The sequence below is a fragment of the Ursus arctos genome, chromosome X, assembly GCF_023065955.2.
Source record: "Ursus arctos isolate Adak ecotype North America chromosome X, UrsArc2.0, whole genome shotgun sequence".
Classification (NCBI taxonomy): Eukaryota; Metazoa; Chordata; class Mammalia; order Carnivora; family Ursidae; genus Ursus; species Ursus arctos.
Window position 1 is genome coordinate 116,815,073 of NC_079873.1, and position 23,439 is coordinate 116,838,511.

The 23,439-nt window shown below is 42.7% G+C and overlaps 1 protein-coding gene across 14 annotated transcripts in view; it reads left to right on the forward strand.

The window, feature by feature from the left end:
* ARHGEF6 (Rac/Cdc42 guanine nucleotide exchange factor 6) overlaps positions 1–23,439 on the forward strand; it is a 112,428-nt gene that overhangs the window by 72,537 nt on the left and 16,452 nt on the right. For all 14 annotated transcript variants that reach the window (XM_044392447.3, XM_057314815.1, XM_057314821.1 and 11 more), the window contains 5 exons: positions 2,424–2,519; positions 4,001–4,123; positions 18,150–18,288; positions 20,888–20,947; positions 22,703–22,849. In XM_044392447.3, coding sequence (XP_044248382.1) covers positions 2,424–2,519; positions 4,001–4,123; positions 18,150–18,288; positions 20,888–20,947; positions 22,703–22,849 — 565 coding nt within the window. The remainder of the gene's footprint in view (positions 1–2,423; positions 2,520–4,000; positions 4,124–18,149; positions 18,289–20,887; positions 20,948–22,702; positions 22,850–23,439) is intronic.

A 23,439-nucleotide genomic window follows, 5' to 3' on the forward strand; every position in this document is an offset into this window, starting at 1 on the left:
GCTGGAGAGCTTGGCCTTCTGTCTCTTTTGGCGGTGGAAGGAATGAGCACATCTGCATTTCTGTCTGTCACAATTGTGAACCTTGTACATTTTTAAAAGCAATACATGCAGGTTTACCTCGCACAAACAGGGCCTGCTGGTGTTTTTATGCAGAAAACATGTAACCTGGAAAGTTTTGTGCTCCCCCTGACCTTTGCTTGCCGGGGCAGAAAGTCTTTCCTACAGTCTGACAGTGGAAAGAGTGTGGCATTTTGTGAATGTTTGTAAGGGCACCTAGCTCGTGTTTCACCCAGGCCAAAGTGAATGATAGAGCTGTTCAAATGTTGTTTGTTTTTGTTTTTAATAAAATATTCAAACTTTACTCTGGTCTTAGAAGTGACTGAGGCTTGAATTGAAAACTTCGTTTTCACAGAAGAAAAATATTGACCATTTTGTGTGTGTGCGTGCTTGTAAGCATGGCCTGTTTAACAAATAGTGGCTAACGGCATTCGTTCGCGTTTTTATTTTAATTGATTGCATTTTACTAGAGATCAGGATCTATAAGTCAAATAGAAAATTGAGCTGTGGGCCCACATACTGGAGGACAAAAGCCTCTTTCGCCCCAGTAAGAGTTTACTTTGGCTGGCCAGCTGCCTCAACTACTGGGATTCAGGCTTAAATAAGTTTAACATATTTCGCGATTCCCCCCCTCCCTTTTTTTTTCCAAAGCGTATTTGCTAAGGCATAAGGTCTTGCTGAATTTCCCAGTTGGTTCTTTTCCATGGCACTGTGGGAATCTCACTTCAGTGTGAAAGGATTTTGTATTCCCGTGTTTTGTAAGAGTTGAACCGCGATCAACAGCAAAGTGTCTTTTGTTATTATTATGTAAAACATGAAGTGAATCGTGTGAATCATACTTCTTAGAGCTGAATGGAAGGAACCTCAGTGAATCACTGGGTCTAGTGCCCTGGAAGAAATGACTATCCCCATTGAACAAATAAGAAAACTGAAGTCCAGAGAGGCTTACTGCTATTCCCATCCCACAGGCAGTAAGTGGCCAGACTCGACCCAGCGCGCCTCCTGCCACTCACTGAAATGTGCCTTCCGTTTTGTGGAGGTGACAGGCAGAGGCAGGAAACCGAGGTGGGGACCCCGGGAGGGGAGATGGTAAGATTTCATATGAAGGAGGCGAGGAGCCTGACTCAGAACTTCACTGTTGCCAGATAAATTCACAACACAGTCAGGGTCAGTTTCCACCAGCTGTCCTGTGGACCCCCAGGGTGACGGGAGCAAACCAGACTGCTTGCTGTCTGATCCTGAGGGGCCCAAGAAACCCCCCTCCCCCATCAGGTTCAAGTCGGCCCCCCAGTCAGCTTCTCGGGGCCATGAGGGAGGGAAGTCAGGGAAGCTGGCTGGCTGAGGGTTTCGCTTTTGACACCCATGGTAGGGGTTTTCCAGCTTGTGGTTCAGATGGGCGTGATGGCAGAGGAACTGGGCGCGTCTTATGCTCGGGGTGGAAACACGTGGCCGACACTGGCCTTTTAAATCTTCAGAAAAGTTATCTCCCCAAAAGTGTTTAAGAGCTAGAATGTTGTGGTTTAAATCCTGGCTTCACCCTTTACTGGCTTTGTGACATTGGGTGATTTCCTTAACCTCTCTGTGCCTGGGTCTCCTTACATGTAAGAATGAGACAATAGCACCTACCTCGTGAGCTTATTGTCAGGTTAAAATGAGTTATTATTTGTGAAACGCCTGCAGGGGTGTTAAGTGCTGTGGGAGTGCTGTTGGCGCGTGTTATCACCTACCGTTTGGTAGGAGCAGAATGGAGAAAATTCATGGTATGGAGGCTCTGGATAAAATTGTTCAGTTTGCCTTTATTTGCTCCATTCCATTCCATTCCATTCCCCAAACAAACAAATCAGTACTATTTTCTTCTCCTCTACTTCCTCTGATAAAGATTTCCTTTTGTTTATTTATGAGCATTTTAAATTGGGAGAAACTGATTTTGCGATTTTTCCCTGTGCAGTCTATGAGTGTATAGAATATCTTTCAACTACTCTCCTAGCTCCTCTAGAAGAGAATACTCGAAATTGTTTACATGTATCCCCAGCCATGATATATTTTGCCTCTTGAGATACTTAGATATTACGTACTTGCTATTCGTTCACTCATCACTTGTAAAACACCTAAATGTTTTTAGTAAACACTTGTTTACTTTAGGATCATTATTCTTACTGTAGAAAAGGCAATCAAGGAAAGATGCTTTTAAAAGTTGTTTAAGACCACAGAGCTGGTGTAAACTAAAAAGCGAAATTTAAAATCTAGGGACTGCATCCCTTGTCCCATTTGCCGGTTTTTAGCAAATTACCAGCTCACTAGACTAGAGATGGATAACTGGAATCATCCTGAAGTTCTAGCCACTGAAACTGTGTTTTTTTTTTCAGTCTGAGTTCTGTGGAGTTTACATCTTTACTGGGGAACTTTGAGGAAGTATGCTCGTTCCAACAGACCCTCTGCCAAGCCTTGGAGGAATGTTCCAAGTAAGTGTTGCACGTTGCCTTAGGATAGCTAGCAACACCGTTTCTTTGGTGTGTTTTCTTTTCCTGCTAACTATTGTCTTAGATAGGGACGCTTTGTATTTACTCATTTGTTACAACACTGATAAATTGTCCCAGTACAGAGAAAACGTGCTAGGGAGAGCCAAACCACTGGCTGTATATCAGGGCTCTATATGCAGTGGATTATTTCTGACTTTATTTAAAAATCATATCGGTTTACTGCTCCTGGTCAGTACGAGAGACAAAGAAGGTCTCCATTGACCAGGGACGATGCCTTTGACGTTGATTCGATATTTTCTTTTGTACATTGCAAATGACTTGGAAAAGTGAGGTGATTCATTCAGTTGCATAAACTGCTTTTTCTCTTTAAATCATGCCTGGTATCTTGTCTATTATATTAACAGTTGTGAAACACACAAAAAGTGGGGAAAGGAAAGTGTATCTTTATGTGAACCACAATACATATTTGAAGGCTAGCTCGATGGTTGAGGTGTTCAACTTCGTTCTGCAGAAAGGACTGTAATAATCGTAAGGCAATATAGTTCTGTAGCAAGATTAGTTTTCCAAGCACTGTATCTCGGAAAAGTTGGCACCTTTCATTGTCTACAGGGAAATTGGGGTGATTGCCTGTTTCTTGAGCTTTCTGGGACACAGGTGGTCATCCAAGAAGGAAGATGGTAAAGAGCCCACACACGAGGAGGCCTGAGGAGCTGTCCTTGATGCTGATAGGGATCCAGCTTATTGATGTGGAAAGACAAGTCACTAAGTGAGAAGAACCGATTACAAACTAGACTTATAATCTTTGTTTTCCATTTTATAGAGAAACAGGTAGAAGGAAGACCAAGGAATATGCCAAAATTGTTCTAACACCTGTCTCTGAATGGTGGAATGCTGAGTAATTTTTTTTTTCTTTCTTGCACTTTTCGGATTTGTCTACAAATGAAAACAGGTGGCTTGTAACTTAAAAAAATTAAAGTCATGAGGCCATCCTGCCTAGCAACCACCAAGCCACTAAGACTACACAATATTCCTTTGTGATGTGTCATTTTTGGATTTGATTACTTTTGTCTGTACTTGAACTTCATAGAAATTAGCCAAGAGTATTTTCTGGGTGCCTGGCTAAAATTTTGAATATTGTAATTTAAACAAATATCTTTAAAAACAACCCTACCTGGTAATTTCAAGTATCTGGCCCCTACGTATGGGCGCTATGTTTGGCAGCTCGAGTTTGAAGTGATGGTCAGTTACCCCGTCAAAAATAATAATAATAATAATAATAATAATAATAATAAAGTGGCAGTCAAGAACTTGCATTCCATGGCAAAAGTGGTTATAATACAGTTTCAACTTGCACTTTGGCAAAAGAATTCAAAAGGTTTGCATGTTGCCGGGTTTGATCAGAATCCTCTTCCTTTATCCCGTTTCTTATTTTACATTCCGCGTTTCGTCTGTTTTACTTCTAGGTTTCCAGAAAACCAACACAAAGTAGGAGGCTGTCTGCTGAACCTCATGCCTCACTTTAAATCCATGTACCTGTCTTACTGTGCCAATCATCCTGCAGCTGTCAGTGTGCTCACACAGCACAGGTAAGTTGTTACCATCTCCCCAAATAAGCTGTTCCGCAGTGAGATCCTTTCCTAGGACCGCTTCATGTGGAAATCCAAGGTCTCCAGTTGAACTTTCGATCCTCTCCCTTCATCATCGCAGGAATTAGTTCGTCGTGACACCGATTGCTTATCTGTCAGTGCAGCCCATAATTTAGTGAGCGTCTGCTATGTGCAGGGTCCTGTACTAGCTGATGGGGACACAACAGTAAACAAGGAAGAGGAAGTCCCTCCCCTTCTGCAGCACAGAATCTCGAGAGAAATACAGACATGAAATTAAACATCATAAACATGTGGTATTACAAAAGGGCAATTAAAAAGATGCCGTGAGACTTCGCAGTGTGGTATCAGCTTAGTGTGGGGTGAGGGAAGGATCAGGGAAGGCTTTCCTGAAGCCAAACTCTGTTTAGATCCAGTGTTTTAGCCTTCCCCTGTCCCCGTGAATGGTTTGTCTGAGTTGCTGGTGGGTAGCTAGAGTGCCTGGGTTCATCTGTTTTTCACTTTCCCTTTGGCTGGTGGGGGAAGTTTCCAACAGTACTGTGGCTCGAAGGCAGGTACTCATTAACATGGAAAGGTGGAAGGAAACTAGGAGTGTGAACTATCTGGCACGTACTTTAAGCAACGGGCTGTGATAATTATTTCCAATTAATTGTTGTTTCCAATTCATGGGGAACAACGAAACACTATCTCCTTTAAGAGTCCTTGCAAGGGATCCAGATAAGTTCATATCTCTCCTGCCCTTCTTTACCGTGCAATTCTCCCATCCCTGACGCATTCACTGACGCATTCACCGACGCATTCACCTGGGCCAGAACCCTGCATGATAGGCTTAAAGATGCAGTTTGAATTCTGAAACCATGTGCTAGAAATCTGTGTGGGGAATGGAGACAATAGCAACAATACCACACAGAGTCTTTTAGGATGTAACCTGGCGATGAGACTCAGAACGGATATGGATTCTGGGGGCTGCTCATGACCGGAAAGAATATTCTTCTCTTCATCTGGCTCAGACCTGAACCCCCTGACACAAACCCTCAGAAGTGGTGGAAATTTTGGTTTCATCCTGGTTTGTGAGGAGATTTATTGACTTGAGTGCCTGGATGGCTCAGTCAGTGAAGCATCTGCCTTCGGCTCAGGTCATGATCCCAGGGTTCTGGGATGGAGCCCCATATCGGGCTCCCTGCTCAGCGGGGAGCCTGCTTCTCCCTCTGTCCTCCCCCCTACTTGTGACCTCTCTCTCTTTCTCAAATCAGTCAATCAATCAGTCTTTTAAAAAAAGGAGCTTTACTGACTTTATAGAGCCATTAAGTAAGGACATTTTAAAGGTAGAATTCAGTGAGTCCCACTTGAAGGTCCATTTTATTCCCCTGATGGAAGTCATGAATTCTTGTGGAAGAGCAAATATGGAAGTTGGAATTTAAAGAAAGAGAGGCCATGATTCTGAGTTATTTAGGCAAGTGGCTCAACTCCTTAGAGCTCATATTGGCTAATAATAGCACTGACAGCACGCCAGGCACATGATGTAAGAGCCTATGAGGAAATTACTATTACTACCATCGCTGCTTTACAGATAAGACTTTGGAAGGTCAAGTAGTCCGCCAGAGAGCTCATAGCTCTTAAGTGGTTGAGCCAGAATTAGCATCCAGGTCTGTCAGACTTCTAAAAACAGTATTTTTATTAAGATAACTATTTTACCTACAAAGAATAGTTTAAATGCAAATGTAAAGAATTACAATACAACGAACACCCGTGTACACACCACCCAGTTTAAGAAATAAAACATTACCAAAAAAGAGAAAGAAAACGTTACCATTTCCTTTTGTTTATCTCCCAGCCTTATTGAATTCGACTTCACATACCATGCAACTCACCCATTTGAAGCGTACGGTTGAATTATTTTTAGTATATTCAGTTGGGCAACCATCACCACAATCAATTGGAGAACATTGTCATCACTCCCCAAACAAACCCATACTCATTAGCAGGCGCCCTCCACTGCCAGGCCAAGGCAACCGCTAAAGTCCTTTCTGTCACTCTCAATTTGCTAATTCTGGACACTTCATTTCAGTGGAGTCCCACAGCATAGGGCCTTTTGTGTTTGGCTCTCTTCGCTTGTCGTACTGTTTTCAAGCCTCACCCATGTTGTACTTATTAGTACCTCGTTTTTTATTTTCTGTTTTTTCCAAGATTTTATTTATTTATGTGAGAGAGTGCGTACACACAAGCAGGGGGAGAGGGAGAGGGAGAGGGAAAAGCAGACTCCCCGCTGAGCAGGGAGCCCGATGTGGGGCTCCATCCCAGGACCCTGGGACCGTGACCTGAGCCGAAGGCAGACGCTTCACCCACTGAGCCCCCCAGGCGCCCCTAGTACCTTGTGTTTTAAATTGCCACAGAAGATTCCATTAGTCAGATACCGCATATCGTTTTCCCATTCACCAGTTTGCAGACATACAGATTGTGATTAATCTGCTGCTCTGAACATCAGCTGCGAGTCTTTGTGTGGACATGTTTTCATTTCTCTTGGGTAGATTCCTAGGAGTGACATTGCGAGGTCATATGATAACTCTTCTGTTTTCACCTTCAGAGCAACTGTCAGACTGTTTTCCAAAGTGGCTGCACCAATTTATGGTCCCACCACAGTGTGGGAGAGTCCCATTTTCTCCACACGCCCACCATGTGTTATTATCAGTCTGTTTGCTTATAGCCATCCTTATGGGTGTAAAGTGATCTCTCATTGTGATTTGATTTGCATTTCTCTAATAAATAACGACATTAAGTGTCTTTCATGGGCTTATTGGCCATTTGTATATCTTCATTTGGGGAAATGTCTATTTGGATTCTTCATCTATTTTAAAATTGGATTATTTGTTTTATTATTGAGAAAGTATCTACATACCATAAATTCACCTATTTTTTTAAGATTTATTTATTTTATAGAGTGAGAGAGAGTGCATGTGCGCACATATGAGCTTGGGAGAGGAGCAGAGAGAGAGGGAGAGAAATCTTCAAGCAGACTCCCTGCTGAGCGCAGAGCCCCACATGGGGCTCAATCCCAGTTCCCTGAGATCATGACCTGAGCCAAAATCAAGAGCCAGATGCTCAACGGACTCAGCCACCCAGGTGTCCCGTAAATTCACCATTTTAAAGTATATAATTGAGTGGTTGTTTATATATTTGCCAGGTTGGGCAACCATCACCACTGTTTAGTTTCAAAACATTTTCATCTCCCCCAAAAGCAACCTCGTAGCCAGTAGCAGTCAGTCTCCTTCTCTCCCATGGCTAATGATGTTGAGCATGGTTGCACGTGCTTGTTGGCTATTATGATATCTTCTTTGAAAATATATTCGTTTCATTGTTGAGTTGCAACACTTCTTTATATGTTCTTCTTTACATTCCTCTCATCAGATACATGATTTGTGAAAATTTTCTCCCACTTTGTGGGTTGTCTTTTCGCTTTCTTGATGGTGTCCTTTGAAGCACAAAAGTTTTAATTTTAAGTTTAATTTTGATGATGTCCAATATATCTATTTTCCTGCTGTTTCTTGTGCTTTTGATGTAATAGCTAAAAAACTATTGCCTAATCCAGGTCATGACAATTTATGCCTATTTAAGAATTTTATAGTGTTGTCTCTTACATTTAGCTCTTCAATCTGTTTTTGAGTTTATTTTTGCATATGGTATGAGGTAGGGGTCCAACTTCTTTCTTTTGCGTGTATATGTCTAATGTCCCAGCACCCTTAGTTGACTTCTATCCTTATAAATTTGTTACATTGTTTTATGTCTCAGAATTGGATCTGTCTTGGTGAAGGTTCCATGTGAGCTTGAGAAGAATATATAATTTGCTGTGGTTAGATGAAGTATTCTATAAATGTAAATTCGATTACTACTAGATGGATGGTGCTGTCCATTTCAGCTACATCTTTACTAATTTTCTGTCTGCAGGATCTCTTGATTATTGATAGAGGGATGATGAGGTTTCTAACCATAATAGTGGATTTATCAGCTTCTCTTTTCAGTTCTATCACTGTTTGCCTCCTGTATTTTGATGTTCCATTGTTAGGTATATTCACGTTAAGGATTGTTTTGTCTTGTGGGAGAATTGGCCCTTTTATCTTTATGTAATGCTCCCTCTTTATCCCTGATCATTTTCCTTGTTCTGATGTCAGCTTTTCCTGAAATTAACATAGCTAGTCCGGCTATTTTTTGATATATCTTTTGCATCCTTTTCCTTTTATTCTATCGCTACCTTAGAGACAATGTACAGTTGAGTCTTGTTTTTTAATCCACTCTGACGGTCTCTGTCTTTTAACTGGCATATTGAGACCATGTACATTTAAAGTGATTATTGATATAGTTGGATTCATGTTTACCATGTTTATAACTCTTTTCTATTCATTGTACTTGTTATTTGTTTCTTTACTCCTCCCCCCTTTTACTGACTTCTCTGGTTTTAATTAAATATTTTATATGATTTCATTTTCTCTTCTCTCCTAGCATATTATACTTCTGAAAAAACTTTAGTGGTTTCCCTGGAGTTTATAATAGCCATTTATAACTAACCTAACAGCACTTTCACTTTAACACTTTCATTTCTTAGGCAGCACTGATACCATATAACAGAGTATTCTCGATTCCCCCTCATCTCTTAGAACATGGTTCTCATTCATTTCATTTATCCGTAAGGTAAAATCACCCAATATATTGTCACTATTATCACTTTGAACAGTTATCTATTAGATCCAGTAAGACTCAGAAAAAGAAAAGGTTTTCTTTCACTTGCATGTATTATTTTCTGACACTCTTCCTTTTTTATGTAGATCTAAATTTTCTTCTCTCTGAAGAACGTCTTTTAACAATTTTTGCAAAGGTGGTCTACTGGTGATGATTTCCCTCAGTTTTTGTTTGCCTGAGGAAGTATTATTTCTCCTCCACTGTTCTGTTCTTTTAAGTAGGCTCCACTCCCAGCATGGAGACCAATGTGGGGTTTCAACTCATGACCCTGAGATCAAGACCCGAGCTCATAACCGACTGAGCCACCCAGGTGCCCCTCTCCTCCACTTTAAAAAGATTTTTCCCTTTTATTTTTATTGTGGCAAAAAATACATATAACATGAGATCTATCCACTTAACAAATCTAAGTGTAAGAACAGTACGCAAGGGGATTTTTCTCCGATCTTTACCATGAGAACTTGCGTGGGCTCTTGAATGCAAAACCCACAAAAGTATTGGGATCCCGAGACTGGGTCACTGGGAGTTTTTTAACTGTCCAGCTAGTCTATACTTAGACCCTTAAAACTCATCAAAATTAGCATTTGAGTGTTGCTGCTAGTCACTGGCTCCAGTGGCTTCTCCTTCAGGAAAGCAGATCTCTGTTTTCATTCTCTGTATTTACCGGTCCTTCCAGATTTGGAGGGGGGTGGGCTTCCCTGTGATCTCAATTCCCAGTGGATCTAAGAGAAGTCATTGATTTTCAGATAGTTCAGTGTGTGTCTGTGTGTGTGTGTGTGTGCATAGTAATGATGCCCTCCAAACTCTTTACATGTTGGAGCTGAAACCAGAAGTCTTCCCATGATTTTTTTAATTCTTTTTTTGGTGGTTGCTCTGAGACTTTCTATATATCTCTCTATATATATAGATACAGATATAGATAGATAGATAGATAGATAGATAGATAGATATAGATAGATATAGATATAGATAGATTCTATCTATATATATATATATCTTAACTTATCAGAATCTCCTTTATATTCACACTAACTTAATTCTAGTGAGATATATTAATGTTACTCCTAGTATGGCTCTGTCCTCTTCCCTTTTTGGGGCTACTGTTGTTATACATTTTACATCTCTATGCTACAAACCCAGTAACACATTGCTATAAATATTATTTTATGTAATTTTGTGTGTATTAATGAAACTGAGAGAGGAAAGGAGAACAAGGGTATATTTAGAGCATCTGTTCCATTAACATTCTCATTTACTATGTGTTTATCTTTATTTCCTCCTGTGGATTTGACTTACTATCTCATATCATATCCTTATTCCAATAGAGCTTTCCCTCCCACCCACCTCCACTGTGCCGTGGTTGTAAAATATATTACATTTCTGTATGTTACAGGCCCATGATACATGATATTGCTTTATACATTTGTTTTTATATTAGTTAGGAGAAAAAGGAGAAAAGGTATTTATATTGCTTTTCATAATCGCATGATTACCCTTGCTGGTGCTCTTTTTTCTATGTGGATTTGGATTTACATCTGGATTTACTTGATGTTATCATGTAACTTCCGTATTTCTTGTAAGGTGGGTCTTCCAGCAAAGAATTCTCTGTTTTTATTTATTGGGGAATGTTTTCATTCCACCTACATTTTTGAAAGGTAATTTGGGTGGATATAGAATTCTTTTTTTTTAAAAGATTTTATTTATTTATTTGACAGAGATAGAGACAGCCAGCGAGAGAGGGAACACAAGCAGGGGAAGTAGGAGAGAAAGAAGGAGGCTTCCAGCGGAGGAGCCTGATGTGGGGCTCGATCGCATAATGCCGGGATCACGCCCTGAGCCGAAGGCAGATGCTTAACCGCTGTGCCACCCAGGCACCCCGGATATAGAATTCTTGGTGGGCAGTTTTGTTTCTTTACCTTGAGTATGTCATTTCACTGCCTCCGGGCCCTTATGAATTCTGAGGAGAAATGAGCGGTTAATCTTATTCAGGTTCCCTAGCTCATGATGAGTTGTTTTTCTCTTTCTCTTTTTCAGATTTTCTCTTTGTTTTTGTCTCTCAGCATTTCTACTGTAATTTGTACATGGATCTCTTTGCATCTCTTCTACTTGGAATTCATTGCGCTTCTTGGCTATGTAGATTAACATTTTCTTCAAGTTTGGCAAGTTTTCAGTCATTATTTCTTCAAATATTTTTTTCTGCTCCATTCTCTCTCTCCTCTCCTTTGGGACTCTCATGATGCATGTCTTGTTGTGCTTACAGATGTCCCACATTTCTCTGAAGCTGGTTCATTTTTCTTTATTTGTTTCTCCCCTCCCTCCGTTTTCTCAGATTGTGAAATGATGAATCTATCATTAAAGTCACTGATTCTTTCTTTTGCCAAGTTCACAGCTACTATTGAGTATCTCTAGCAAATTTTAAAATTTCAGTTATTATACTTTTTAACCCCAGAATTTCCATTTGGTTCTTTTTTTTTTTTTTAAATAATTTGTTTCTTTACCGATACTCTCTGGTGAGGCATCGTCATTATAGCTTCCTTTAATTCTTTAAGCATGGTTTCCTTTTGTTCTTAGAACACATTTATAATGGCTACTTTGACATCTTTGTTGAATCTGACATTTTGTCACTCTCACAGACAACTTCTGTTGTCTCTTTTTATCTCCTGTAGATGGGTCACACATTCCTGTTTCTTTGCGTGTTATGTATTTTTTTGTTGTTGAAAACTAGACACTTTATGTAATTTTAGGTTTAGCAACTCTGGACTCTGATTCCTTTCTCTGCTCTTGGGGGTGTGTTTTTGTTGTTGTTTGCTTCTTTGTTTAGTGACTTGACAGACCCTTTTAGTGAGGTCTGTTTTGCCTACAGTGTGCCCCTCTGATGTCACTGCTCAGAGGGCCCAGCCTTGGTCATGCACACAGTCCCCCTGAAAGGGCGGTGGTTTTATTAGCAGGGTTCTTCGTGCCCATCTTTCCCTGAGTCTCCTGTTCAGCTGTCTACCCCAATTCCGTAGCATCACATCCAGCCCTTCCGCTCCACTGATTTCCAGCTGATTGCTCTCTTGTTTTTGACAATTCCCTGGGGGCATAAATTGATCTGTCATCTGATCCAATGAAGTTCAAGCAGGGGTAGTTTTTGAGACCAGTCTTCAAAGTTTGTTTTGACCGAAGTTTCTAGCTGTCTCTTTCCTTGGTTCTCTCTTGTGACCTGACTGGCCTAGGGTTTAGATTCTTGCTCTTCATTAAAAACAGCTGCCAGCACCCTCTTGTTTGCTCGCCACCAAAATCTTCATTGTTTTTGCAAGAGCCTTTAGGCTTGGATCTCCCCCACACTCTTTCTTTTTTCCTTTTTTTTTTTAAAGTAGACTCTACCCCCACTGTGGGGCGCGAGCTCATGACCCCAAGGTCAAGAGTTGCTGGTCTACCAACTAAGCCAGCCAGGTGCCCCTCCCCACACTCTTTTTCAAGTAAAACCAGTTCCTCTGGGGAGAGTTTCAGAGCTCTCTGTTCCTATAGGCTGCCTTCCTCCCTGGGCAAAATCTTTGTGCCACTAGCCTCTAGTCTTTTCTGCTTGCCTCTCCCAGCACAGAACCTTTGCCCAACAAGTGAGTGGAGGTGAGGGTGTTGGGCCCCAGTGTTTTCAGCCTGCCAGTCCTGGGGTAGAGCCTCTTCCCTATGTTGTGTGTCAGGGGTGGGGGGTGCTGAGTAGAGAAGGAAGCCTCCACCGTCTCAGCCGCGCTGGCCAGGAATTGGCTTCTTCAGCTCAGAATAGGTTTGGGTGGGGATTAAATGAGATAATGTCTACAAGGACCCAGCATCTAGTACAAGCTAGTTGTCTCCACTCTTATTTCTACTTCGTTCATCTGCTACTGGCTACTAGCTGCTTTTTAGAATAAAGGTATGCGGTATTTCCAGCTGGCAAAAAACAGAGATAAAATCAAGTCCACCCAGGTAGCCACCAGTCAGCTTAACAAACACATTCTAGCCGCAGTTGGAGTCCTGTGTGTACTCTCTCCTATTTCCTGCTCCTCTCTCCCACGCCACAGGGAGCCTCAGTCCTGAATTTGGTTTTATCATTTCCAGGAATGTTTTCATACTTTACTACCTTTCTTCAATAAAGAAAAAAAAAGATCCAGAAGCATTTTTTCCTGTGGTGGATACATAAACATCCTGTGTATATAAGGACAAATTTCTTAATACCAATAAAAAGAGATCCCCCTCTTTTCCTTTTAATCTGAGAACAGCCATTCCAGAAAGAAATGGTGTGTCTCTGGGAGCAGACTTCTGAAGTGTTCAGAGAAGTTTCTGTTTTAACTCTGTGTGCTGAAATGTTACTGACTGCCTTTACCCACATTAGGAATTTAATTTTATAAATAACAGTGCAGATTCCTTCAAACATTATGATTTAAAGTTAGTTACAGAGTTAATTTAAAGGTTCTCAACCTTTGGGGGGGATTATCATATCCTATTTGCTTCATTTTGGTTAGTGGTGGTTTTTTAAAATTTTATTTATTTATTTGAGAGACAGAGTAAGAGAGAGAGAGCATGAGCAGGGGGAGCTGCAGAGGGAGAGGGAGAAGCAGACTCCCCGCTGAGCAGGGAGCCTGCTGTCGGACTCGATTCCAGGACTCCAGGATCATGAAGGCAGTCGCGTAACCAACTGAGCCACCCTAGTGCCCCTAGTGGTGTTTTTTGAGAATTTTATAATATCCCTTGAAATGATGGGAGACTTGTTGGAGTCCCATAGAACTGCATTTTTATCTTACCTTTTATTTGCATGTAAGGGGTAAAAATTAAATTGAAATGCTTGGGGGTTTCCCCGGATGTGCTTCTAATATAATCTCAGCTCTGTTACCTGCATCTTGTGGTGCTTTGTGCTGACTGGCAGAGGCAAGGCATAGTTGAATGAAATTTACAGAGAGTTCAGTCTAAAATCCTGTTTTATTGTCTTTTTAAAAAAAGATTTATTTATTTACTTTGGAGAGAGAGGGTTAGTGGAGAGAGGGGCAGAGGGAGAGGGAGAGGGAAACTTTAGCAGACCCACGGCTGAGCGTGAAGCTTCCCATGTGGGGCTCCATCTCCTGACCCTGAGATCACAACCTGAGCTAAAACCGAGTCGGACGCTTAACGACTGTGCCGCCCAGGTGCCCCTAAACTCCTGTTTTAGGTGAAGGTGTCAGCTGAAACAAGGGCATCAGGGGATTTCGGTGCTTTCCCTGCACAATCGGTGGATGCTTGGACACAGGAAAATCACTCCAGCCTGAGCAGGCCCGTCAGTTGAACTTCTTCCCTTCAGCCTGCAGGTGGCAGTATCATACCAGAAATGCGCCTGATGTTTGGCAACGACCTAGGGCTTTAAAATTCATTGCATGTTGGCACCTTGTTAAAAATGCAGTAAAGTATTACCTGAATATGAGTATAGAAGCAGACCCCAACTTTGATGTGTCCCCATATTTACATATATTTGAATGGCTGCCCCAGTCTTTTGTTATCCCCTGGTTGAGGTCTTTTGGGATTTCCCCTCTCTCTCCCCTTCAGGCTTCTTACTGTAGCTCTTGTTTCTTCCTGGGAATAAGCTCTCCCTTACAAAAATACCCACTTCTCTCCTGTGCTTTGGTGTGGCTTTCATCCTTTTCACTAGGGAAAGGGAACCCGGATGGAAAGAGAGAGCAAGGAGAGGAGAGAGTGAGCGCTGAGAGAGGTCTAAACCGTACTTCTGTCTCCATGGCAGCGACAGACACCACTGTGTCACCACTGTGCCCTTTTTCCTCTTGTTAGTTGCCACTCTGTTTACCCTGTTGTCAGCAATGAAGACTTTGAGAAAAACCCAGAGCTGTGTTATGTACTTACTTCGGGAACATTCTGAGACTGGGTTCGGTTCTGTCTGTGTCTTTGAGGAACCGGGGAAGGGAGCGAATGAGACTGATCACTAATAGAAAGTGGTGGGGCCGAAAAAGCAGCAGACAGCCTGCTCCCTGGAGCTAGATGAATGAGAAAGGGATAATAGGGATCCACTCAACCCAGTGGAGTGGCATCCCTGGGATTTTCCACTGGCCAGAGGCCCTGGGGGCCTTCAGCTCCTCAGGCCTCACTTCCCCCTTTCCAGTGATTTCCATGAAAGGGGGGTGGGCAGGAAGGTGTGTGTGTGGTAGGGGGGGATATCTGATCCTTTTCCAGCTGTTCTAGGTAGACTTTTCATCATTCAAAGTAGAAATCTATGCAAAGATTCCACAGAAATACTCTTAAATGATATGGTTAAGCTCTGTAGAGGTATTAAAAGGTAAGATAGTTTTCTGGAGCCTTCCAGCCCAAGCCAGAGCATCCCAGAGCCTCATACACCCTGCATTCTGTGAGATAAATGTTTTGTTGAGTCTAAGGCAGCATTCATATGTTGAGAACTGCTTCTCTTGTATCACATCACGTGTACAGAACATGTGAAGCTTGAAAAACAAGCCTTAACCCATTGACATTTCCAACAGGCTGTATAAAATTAAAAACCGCATTTAAAAGACAGCTTGTTCTTTGGTACAACAATATAAATTTGAGTCTTACATTTTTGTATAATGACATTAATTTGTGGATTAAGTTTATTTGGCTCAGTAAAATGTGTCTTGCAGAATCTAGTTATTGTAATGGGCAGCTTTATTAAGGCAGTTTTATTCTTTTGTTGCACAATAAAATGTTCATTTCCTCCCAATAGCCGATGAACTCATGTTAAATTGAAAAATAAAAAAAAAATCTCTTTTATAATATTTAGCAAGCCTAAAAGTTAGAATGCTGCATGGAAAGTAATAACAAAGTACACGTTAGTATTTGCTTTTAATTGTCACAAGCCTTGTATCAATTAGGGTAGAACATTGAGGACGGGGGGCACTTATTTAGTCGTGGAAAGAAAAAATAAGACTTGTTTACCAAATTGAAAAGAAATTAGGAAAGTGATTTTCTCCAAATTACATTTCTACTCAAATGCACTCTCCAAATTCAAGTTATTTTCCTAATTATATTTTATATGCAATGAATTTTTAAACCTCTTTGTGCACTTTATGTTCTTGGTTGGAAATTTAACATCAATTGAGTTTCCATTAAGCTGGAAATCACAGCTTAATAGTAGTTTCTAAAGATGTGATTTTAGCAAGGTATTTGCCTTGGCACAGTAATAATAGTAATACAAATGCATTTACAAACTACTTTAAAGTTTACAAAATACTTTTCTATACAGAGGCGTGTGGTGTCATGGAAAGACTTGAGGGTTTGACTTCAGACCTGGCCATGAACCCCAATTTAGCCATTTACTTCCGATTACTCATTCTTCCTGAGTCTCGGGTTTCTCATCTGTAAAATGAGGATAACACCTGGGTTGAAGTGCCGTTGTGTATATTAAATAGGATTAAAGACCTTAGCATGAAACAGTCACCTTCCAAACCCCAGTGGTGAATCTTCACAATTTTGGTAGAAAGGAGGTTTCTTTAATCTCTGTAAAACAGATGAGTCAGCTGAGGCCAGGTACCTGGTCCAGGGTCCCCAGCCCTGTTTTATGACTCTAGGTCCAGGGCACCTCCCTCCTCCCAGGGGCTTCTGGGGCAAAAACGGATACAATACCCCATGTGGCTTGTCAGGCACAACCACTCAGAAGCGATCCAGCTTCCGTGATGGCAGTGATTCCCAGCCCCTTTTCCCTCCGACATACGTGTGACGCCGCAGGGCTCCAGGTTGCCGGGGCATTAGCCGAGACCCCATCCCGTCCTCTCCCACTCACAAAAGCCCAAGGAGGGAATGTGTCTATGAATGGGGTAACCCGCAATCCACCCCATCCCCACGCCGCCCCCCCCCCCGCAGTGTTTTACTGCTGATAGCAAGTTTCTTTGAACGCATTTCACGACCGATTGCAACATGCCATGGTTAGGCACTGCCCTGTCTGAGCTGTCTTCTAGGGAGAATAAGTAAGTCATTTTGTAGGAGAGGGTTCATGAACGAGAGTGAGGAGAGAGATGGGTGGGACCCGTGGGAGGCTAGAAAGTGCAGGCCTGAGTTTGCAGGCAATCAGGGGCTCCTGAGTAGAAAGCAACAGGATTGGGGCGCCTGGGTAGCGCAGTCGTTAAAGCGTCTGCCTTCGGCTCAGGGCGTGATCCCGGCGTACCGGGATCGAGTCCCACATCGGGCTCCTCTGCTGGGAGCCTGCTTCTTCCTCTCCCACTCCCCCTGCTGTGTTCCCTCTCTCGCTGGCTGTCTCTCTGTCACATAAATAAATAAAATCTTTAAAAAAAAAAAAAAAAGAAAGCAACAGGATTAGAGCGGAGGTCTGCAGGACGGCTGGGAAGCCAGAAAGCCCGGGAGCCAGGAGACCAGTTGGACTCTGGGAGTGAACCAGATGGGAGGAGATAAAGGTCTGAACCAAGGCAGTGGCAGTGCGAATGGAAAGGAATAAACTTGAGACTGATCGGATATGCACGGGCAAGCAAGGAGGCCAAAGGGGCCAAGTCAGAAGCAGAAGTTTCAGAACATGCCGTCCCGTAGGCAGTGGGGATCCTTCTTTAGTTTTATTTTTGCACAAGTGAACATTAAAATGAGCTTGCAGCCCCAGGACTCAGTATCACGTTGCTGGAAAGGAGACAATCCAGATGGTGCAAAAAGGCTGAAAGAAGAAGCACAAGCTTGTAGCACAAGTTCGTGACGCATGAATAGTCTTTTTCTTCTAACTAAGCTGTGGAACCGTCCATGTAGTCTGCTGCACTGGTTTCGGATCCTAGGCTAAGTGACTCTGTGGTTAGTCATATACACATGCAGCTATCTGAGTTCTGAACTTGATTCTGAACATTACAAGTGGGTGTCCGGTGATAGGGAGGGAGTATGCGGTAAGCTGCTACCCTTGGCAATTGACCAGCCACTAACTAGAACATTTGAAGTGACAAAAACCGTACGTTGAGGCCATCCGATAGCCTGTAAGTCTCATGTCCGTGGGGGCAGTCTCCTTAAGGGCAGGGATTTTTGTTTTGTTCACTGCTGTGTCCCCAGCAGAGACCGGAGCCTGTTACTTAGTAGATGTCAATGCATGATTGTCATACAAGCTTGTGGCTCCCTGCAGAAGCCCCCGAGCTGGGCACAATGCCGATTGCATAGCAGGGGCCCAGCAAAGGATGACTGAATGGACTTGACGTGAATCGGACAGCATTTGGACTAGTGAAGCTAATTTCTGTTTGGTTTTATATTGTGCAAAACACAGGAAAATAATGTTGGGTTGATGATTTTTTACAAAGCAGTAACAAAATCACGGTCGTTCTTTTGCTAGTGATGACCTGGAACAGTTCATGGAAAGTCAAGGCGCATCCAGCCCAGGTATCCTCATTTTAACCACAAGCCTCAGCAAACCGTTCATGCGACTGGAAAAGTATGTTACTCTCTTGCAAGAGTTGGAACGGCACATGGAGGTAAGGGAAGGCAGTCTCCCTGCAGACTAGCCTCGCTGAGGAATTCAGAGAAAGCCTGGGTTTTGCATTTTGCTTGATCCAGTCTTCCCTCTTGCTGGGCTTCTAGTTTCCCTCTTAATGCAGCGAAATAAAAAGGGGACGGGTGATGGGTAGTAAGGAGGGCACGTATTGCATGGTGCACTGGGTGTTATACACAACTAATGAATCATTGAGCCTAACATCGGAAACCGGGGATGTACTGTATGGTGACTAACATAATATAATAAAAAATCATTAAAACAAAAGGGGGGGCATTCCTTTTTTGCCCCCCCTGGAGATTAATTTTTACTTATTTATTTTTTCCACTTTTATTGGGGTACGCTTGACAAATAAAAACTGTATATGTTTAGGTTGTACAATGTGATTTTTTTAAAGTGTACAACGGGATGGCTTAATATACGTAGAGATTGTGAAATGATTACCCTGAGCAAGTTGATTCACACCTCCATTGCCTCACAGTCATTAATTTTTTTTATGATTAGAACACTTAAGATGTACTGTCAGTGAATTTCAAGTATTCAATACAGCACTATAAACCGTAACTACCATGCTGTATGTTAGATCCCCAGAATTTATTCATCTTACAACTAAAAGGTCTCCATCCTTTACTAAATAATCATGATCATTCTCCCTCCCAGCCTCGGTGCTGCTGCTTCTCTCAAGTTGACTTAGGTTTTCCTCCTCTGTAGATGGCGGTTCAGTCAAAATCAACCAAGATCTTCTGTTGTTCTGGTATATGAACCAACCTGATCTGGGGAGATAAAGCAAAACATCAGAAAATATAAATACCACTTTCACTACAGACAGGGATAAGTATCTCGAGAGCCCTGCGATCATTGAGCTTTCTGACTCTGGATTACCCTGAAACATTCTGAAATTTCCTGAAAGATTTATAAATAAGTCCAATATTAGGTTATCTGTCTACGTATCCATAGACCTTCCCCAAAGTTCCCTCACATTTGTGTTTATCAACTTAGAGTTGACTGGCAACAGCTGTGGCATCACTGTAATCTTTTCTAAATATTAAGATTTGCAACGAGGCCTGCTCATGGAATGCTGTTTCAGCAAGAGACCAGATCCTTTTATTAAAAACCAATCAACAGGGATAGCTTCTAGAGTCGTCCTTGCGCCATCGAGCCTGGTGTTTGAGGTGTGGGTGGGAGAGGAGGGCCCTGCGTTTACCCTAGTTGCTCTTCCTGTGTCTGGGGAAAGGTTTTGAGGTTTTAAAGGGTTTGATTATCTTTAAAGAAAAAGGTTGCACGCTGCCGGTCTTGTCAGCATTTGTAAGGATTGAAAGCACGTACTCTGAGCAAAACCACATTCTCAGGTTATTTGACCTGCCGGAAAGCTGGAGGCAGTGGGGAGCTAGTGAGTAAAGCCTGCCGGAATGAAATTTCAGTTAGGGCTTGGGAAGGTGTTGACCTCTGGATGCCTTTCCAAAAGCTAAACCAGTTTGCCGAACCGTTTGAGGTTTGCCCCTCCTTGCTTATCGCAAAAATCCAGAAACCAGTGGCCTCAGTTTCTGTTACCGCTCAATGCTGGAGTGCTAATACACACTCAATTTGAGGCAAAGAATCTCCAGATCGCCCCCCCACCCCCACTGCCCGGATCCTCTATCTTGGGCTTCCTTGAATTGGAGCCCATCTACACTGCTGCCTCCATCTCCCACCATCAGCTAACCCACACCCTGAGCGCGAGTTCGCCACCCGGTGAGACGCTGTCTCCTGACCCAGGTCCGTTCGGCTCTGTGTTTTCTTACTGAAGGCTGGTGGAGCAGCAGACTTTGTCCTTCAGTTATTCTAGCTGAATCCCAAAGGTTAGGTAGACATCTACCCCCCAAGTCAGGTCTACAGCCTCTCCAAGAATCTCCCCTTTCCCTTCATGAGCAGTCATGGAGATACGGATTCCTCAAAGCCGTTCTTGAACCTGTCCACCTGCTGGGGTTGTAGGTACCATGGGATTGCAGACCATAGGTACTACTGGGGCTTACAAAGGAGCACAACCGTACGGAACCTAGAATTTTGTTCCCACCTGCCACGTTGAGCCTGCAGAGGGAAAATGGAGGCATTTTAGGAAGTGAGACGGGATTGATTTTTCTCTACCCACCGCTCGGTTCCCACAGTTCCCCACCTCTTGTCATTTCTTAACGACATGGCCTGATGATGCCCCCGGACTGCTGATTAGTTATTATCTACAGTCTCAGGAACCACACCTAGTATGTTGTGGCCAAATCCATGACGCGCCACCAGCTGTCTTCGTTTCTTGGTCACCTGCTCATTGGAGGCGCTGAGATACCAAGTGCTTAAGCGCCGTCTTATTTTGTGATCTTTAAATTAGCCTCCAGTAAAATGGACTTTTTTCTTTTGGCGTACAGAGCAATGGCTTTTATCACGGGTGTAGATTCGTGTTACCACCGCTGCGATGGAGATACAGGACAGTTCCATCATCCCCTCAGATTTCCTCTGTCTCCTTGCGGCCACGCCCTCCTCCCACCCCTGACCCCTGGCAACGGCTGATCTGTTCTCCTTTAATATTGTTTTACAATGTATTCCTTTAATAGGATACGCATCCAGATCATCAGGATATTCTGAAAGCAATCATAGCATTCAAAACTCTCATGGTAGGTGACGCTCTCAAATTATAATTCTCCGTTTTGTATGCTTTGTTCCTAAAAGAGTGACTTGTGCGTAACGTTTCTTTCCCTATGCAAAGGTCTTTAGAGTGGAAACAATAAGCTTTGGCGACAGTATTGCCGTGATTGCTTCATTTAATTTTGTCTTCCAAAAAATCATGCTTACCTGCAATGTTGCCAGGCTGAAGGTATAAAGCACTCACATTTGAAGTCTCTGCCACATTAAGCATTGCTGTGTAGGTGGGGGGTTTCCTTTTGTCTCTTTGTCTTTACCCCCATGTCGTTCACCTTATGTCTGTGCAACTTGTCTTTCACTGATTGGCATCGATACTGGATTCATCTATTTATGCCAAAAGGTGTGAGTTTATTCTTTGCATATGAAAAAGAAATCCTCCATCAAATCTAAAAGGAGAAAACCTACTAAAAATGCAATTGCTTTATATAGATTGCTATCAAAGCTACCTGTAATCTTGTATCTTGAGCGTGATGATTAATGTCTCCTTGAACCCACTGATGTAAAACCACTTGGTGGCATTTTAGGAGAAAAGGTAGTGTTACTTTGGGTGATTGATTAAGTTTAGTAAAGATTATTTATTTGAGAGAAAGAACGCAAGCGGGAGGGGCAGAGGGAGAAGGAGAGAGAATCCCAAGCAGACTCGGCACTGAGCACGGAACTGGATGCGGGGCTGCAGCTCAGGTCCTCAAGACCATAACCAGAGTCGGATGCTTAACCTACTGTGTCACCCAGGCGCCCCCAAGTTTAGCTTCATTTTAGACATTTCTGTACCATTCCAAGTGATTGGGCTCTGTGCTCACGTATGGATTCTTGCTATAAGCTTGTGATGCAACATTCGCCATCACCTCAGTTTTATTGCTGTTCAAAGTTCAGTACCTGATGTGTCCACAGGTAAAGAGCAAGTTGAAAACCAGAGTAAGGTATTAGGTTAACATTGCTGTTGTCATAGGTCAACAACAGTGGCTCGAGCTAATCAAACAGCCCACTCACGCCCATAGCGTTTATTACTATTTGTGTCCTCTTTATTTTGTCCTATGTAAATGGAATATAACATTCCTTTTTAAAAAGGAACATGTCTTTCAGACCATTTTTCCAATGTCTTCCAGTTTCCACGTAGCTGAAAGGGGCAACAGAGATTTTATAGAAAACACACCCCCAAAAAACTATGACATTTATTTGGAAACAGTAACATAACTAACCATATGCTCATTTTCATATTTGCCTTGGAATGAATACTGTTAAATTACTCTAAGAAATAACTTCACACTTTCTGCAGCAGTGATATTTATATATACCGTATTCATATCCCACATATTGTTTCCTAGCTTGTATTTTCAGTTTGTATGTGTAGAATTCAGTTGTATCTCTTTTTCACGGTTCTCTTAGGAATATACATTAATTTAGTATTGTTTTCCCATACCAATCTACTACTAGTCCCTAAAGTACAGGGCTCTGCCACAGTGAATTAAATCTGTCTTTTAACGACACAAACGCATGGCCCCTGGTACCACCTTATCTTGATGGTTTGGCAAAAGTAGCTCTTCTGCACAAAACATTTGGTTAGAGAGTTAGGATAGTGGATCTTGCTGTCTGTTGGGAACACATCATGCTGAGGATTAGGGACTCGGTGGAAATCTGAAAGTCCAAAGCTTCATCTCACTTTGGTCTTGTTTTGGGTCTGTTTCTCAAGAATTCCTATTCCATTACGTTCTGCTTTCGTTCTGTAGGGCCAGTGCCAAGATCTAAGAAAGAGAAAACAGCTGGAATTGCAGATACTTTCTGAGCCTATTCAGGCCTGGGAAGGAGAGAGTATTAAAACCTTGGGAAATGTGCTGTTTATGTCACAAGTAATGGTGCAGTATGGGACGTGCGAGGTAAGATGTTTCAAATCTCAATGCCATTGCTTCCATCTTTCCTGGGGTTTTTCCTTTGATGTGTCCTTCCATCGAGGTCAAGTGCTCGAACGTTCGAAGAAACTGAGCAGATATTCCTTGCCCAGCACTCTGCTAGGTGCTGCAGGAGATAGGAGGAGAGAACACGGGATGATCCCTGCCCTCAAGGAATGCCTTACAAAGAGATGGAAACGCAAGCTGCAACTAGCGAACAGACCCAAATCGTCAGTGAAGGTTGTTGTGTCTCCACAGTGGATTCCGCAGAAGTTCAGAGAAGGGAGAGAGCAAGAAGACCGTATGGAGCTAGGGCAGGAGCAGGAGGGCCACGAAGAGAAGAGGCAAGGATTTCATAAGCTCGAGGCCATTCTTATCTCAGGAGAGAACAGGAGCATGGCCTTTTGCCACGGGACAGTGGGGAAGCCAGTCGGCCGGGAGCAGAGGAAGCGAGCTGGGAGAGTGAAAGGGAGGGAGCGAGACAGAGTCGGGTTTTGAGAACCCCGGGCATCGGGCAAGAGCCGTTCAGATCCACACAGCGGGCAGCAGGGAGATGTTAGAGGCTTGAGTCGTAGAGA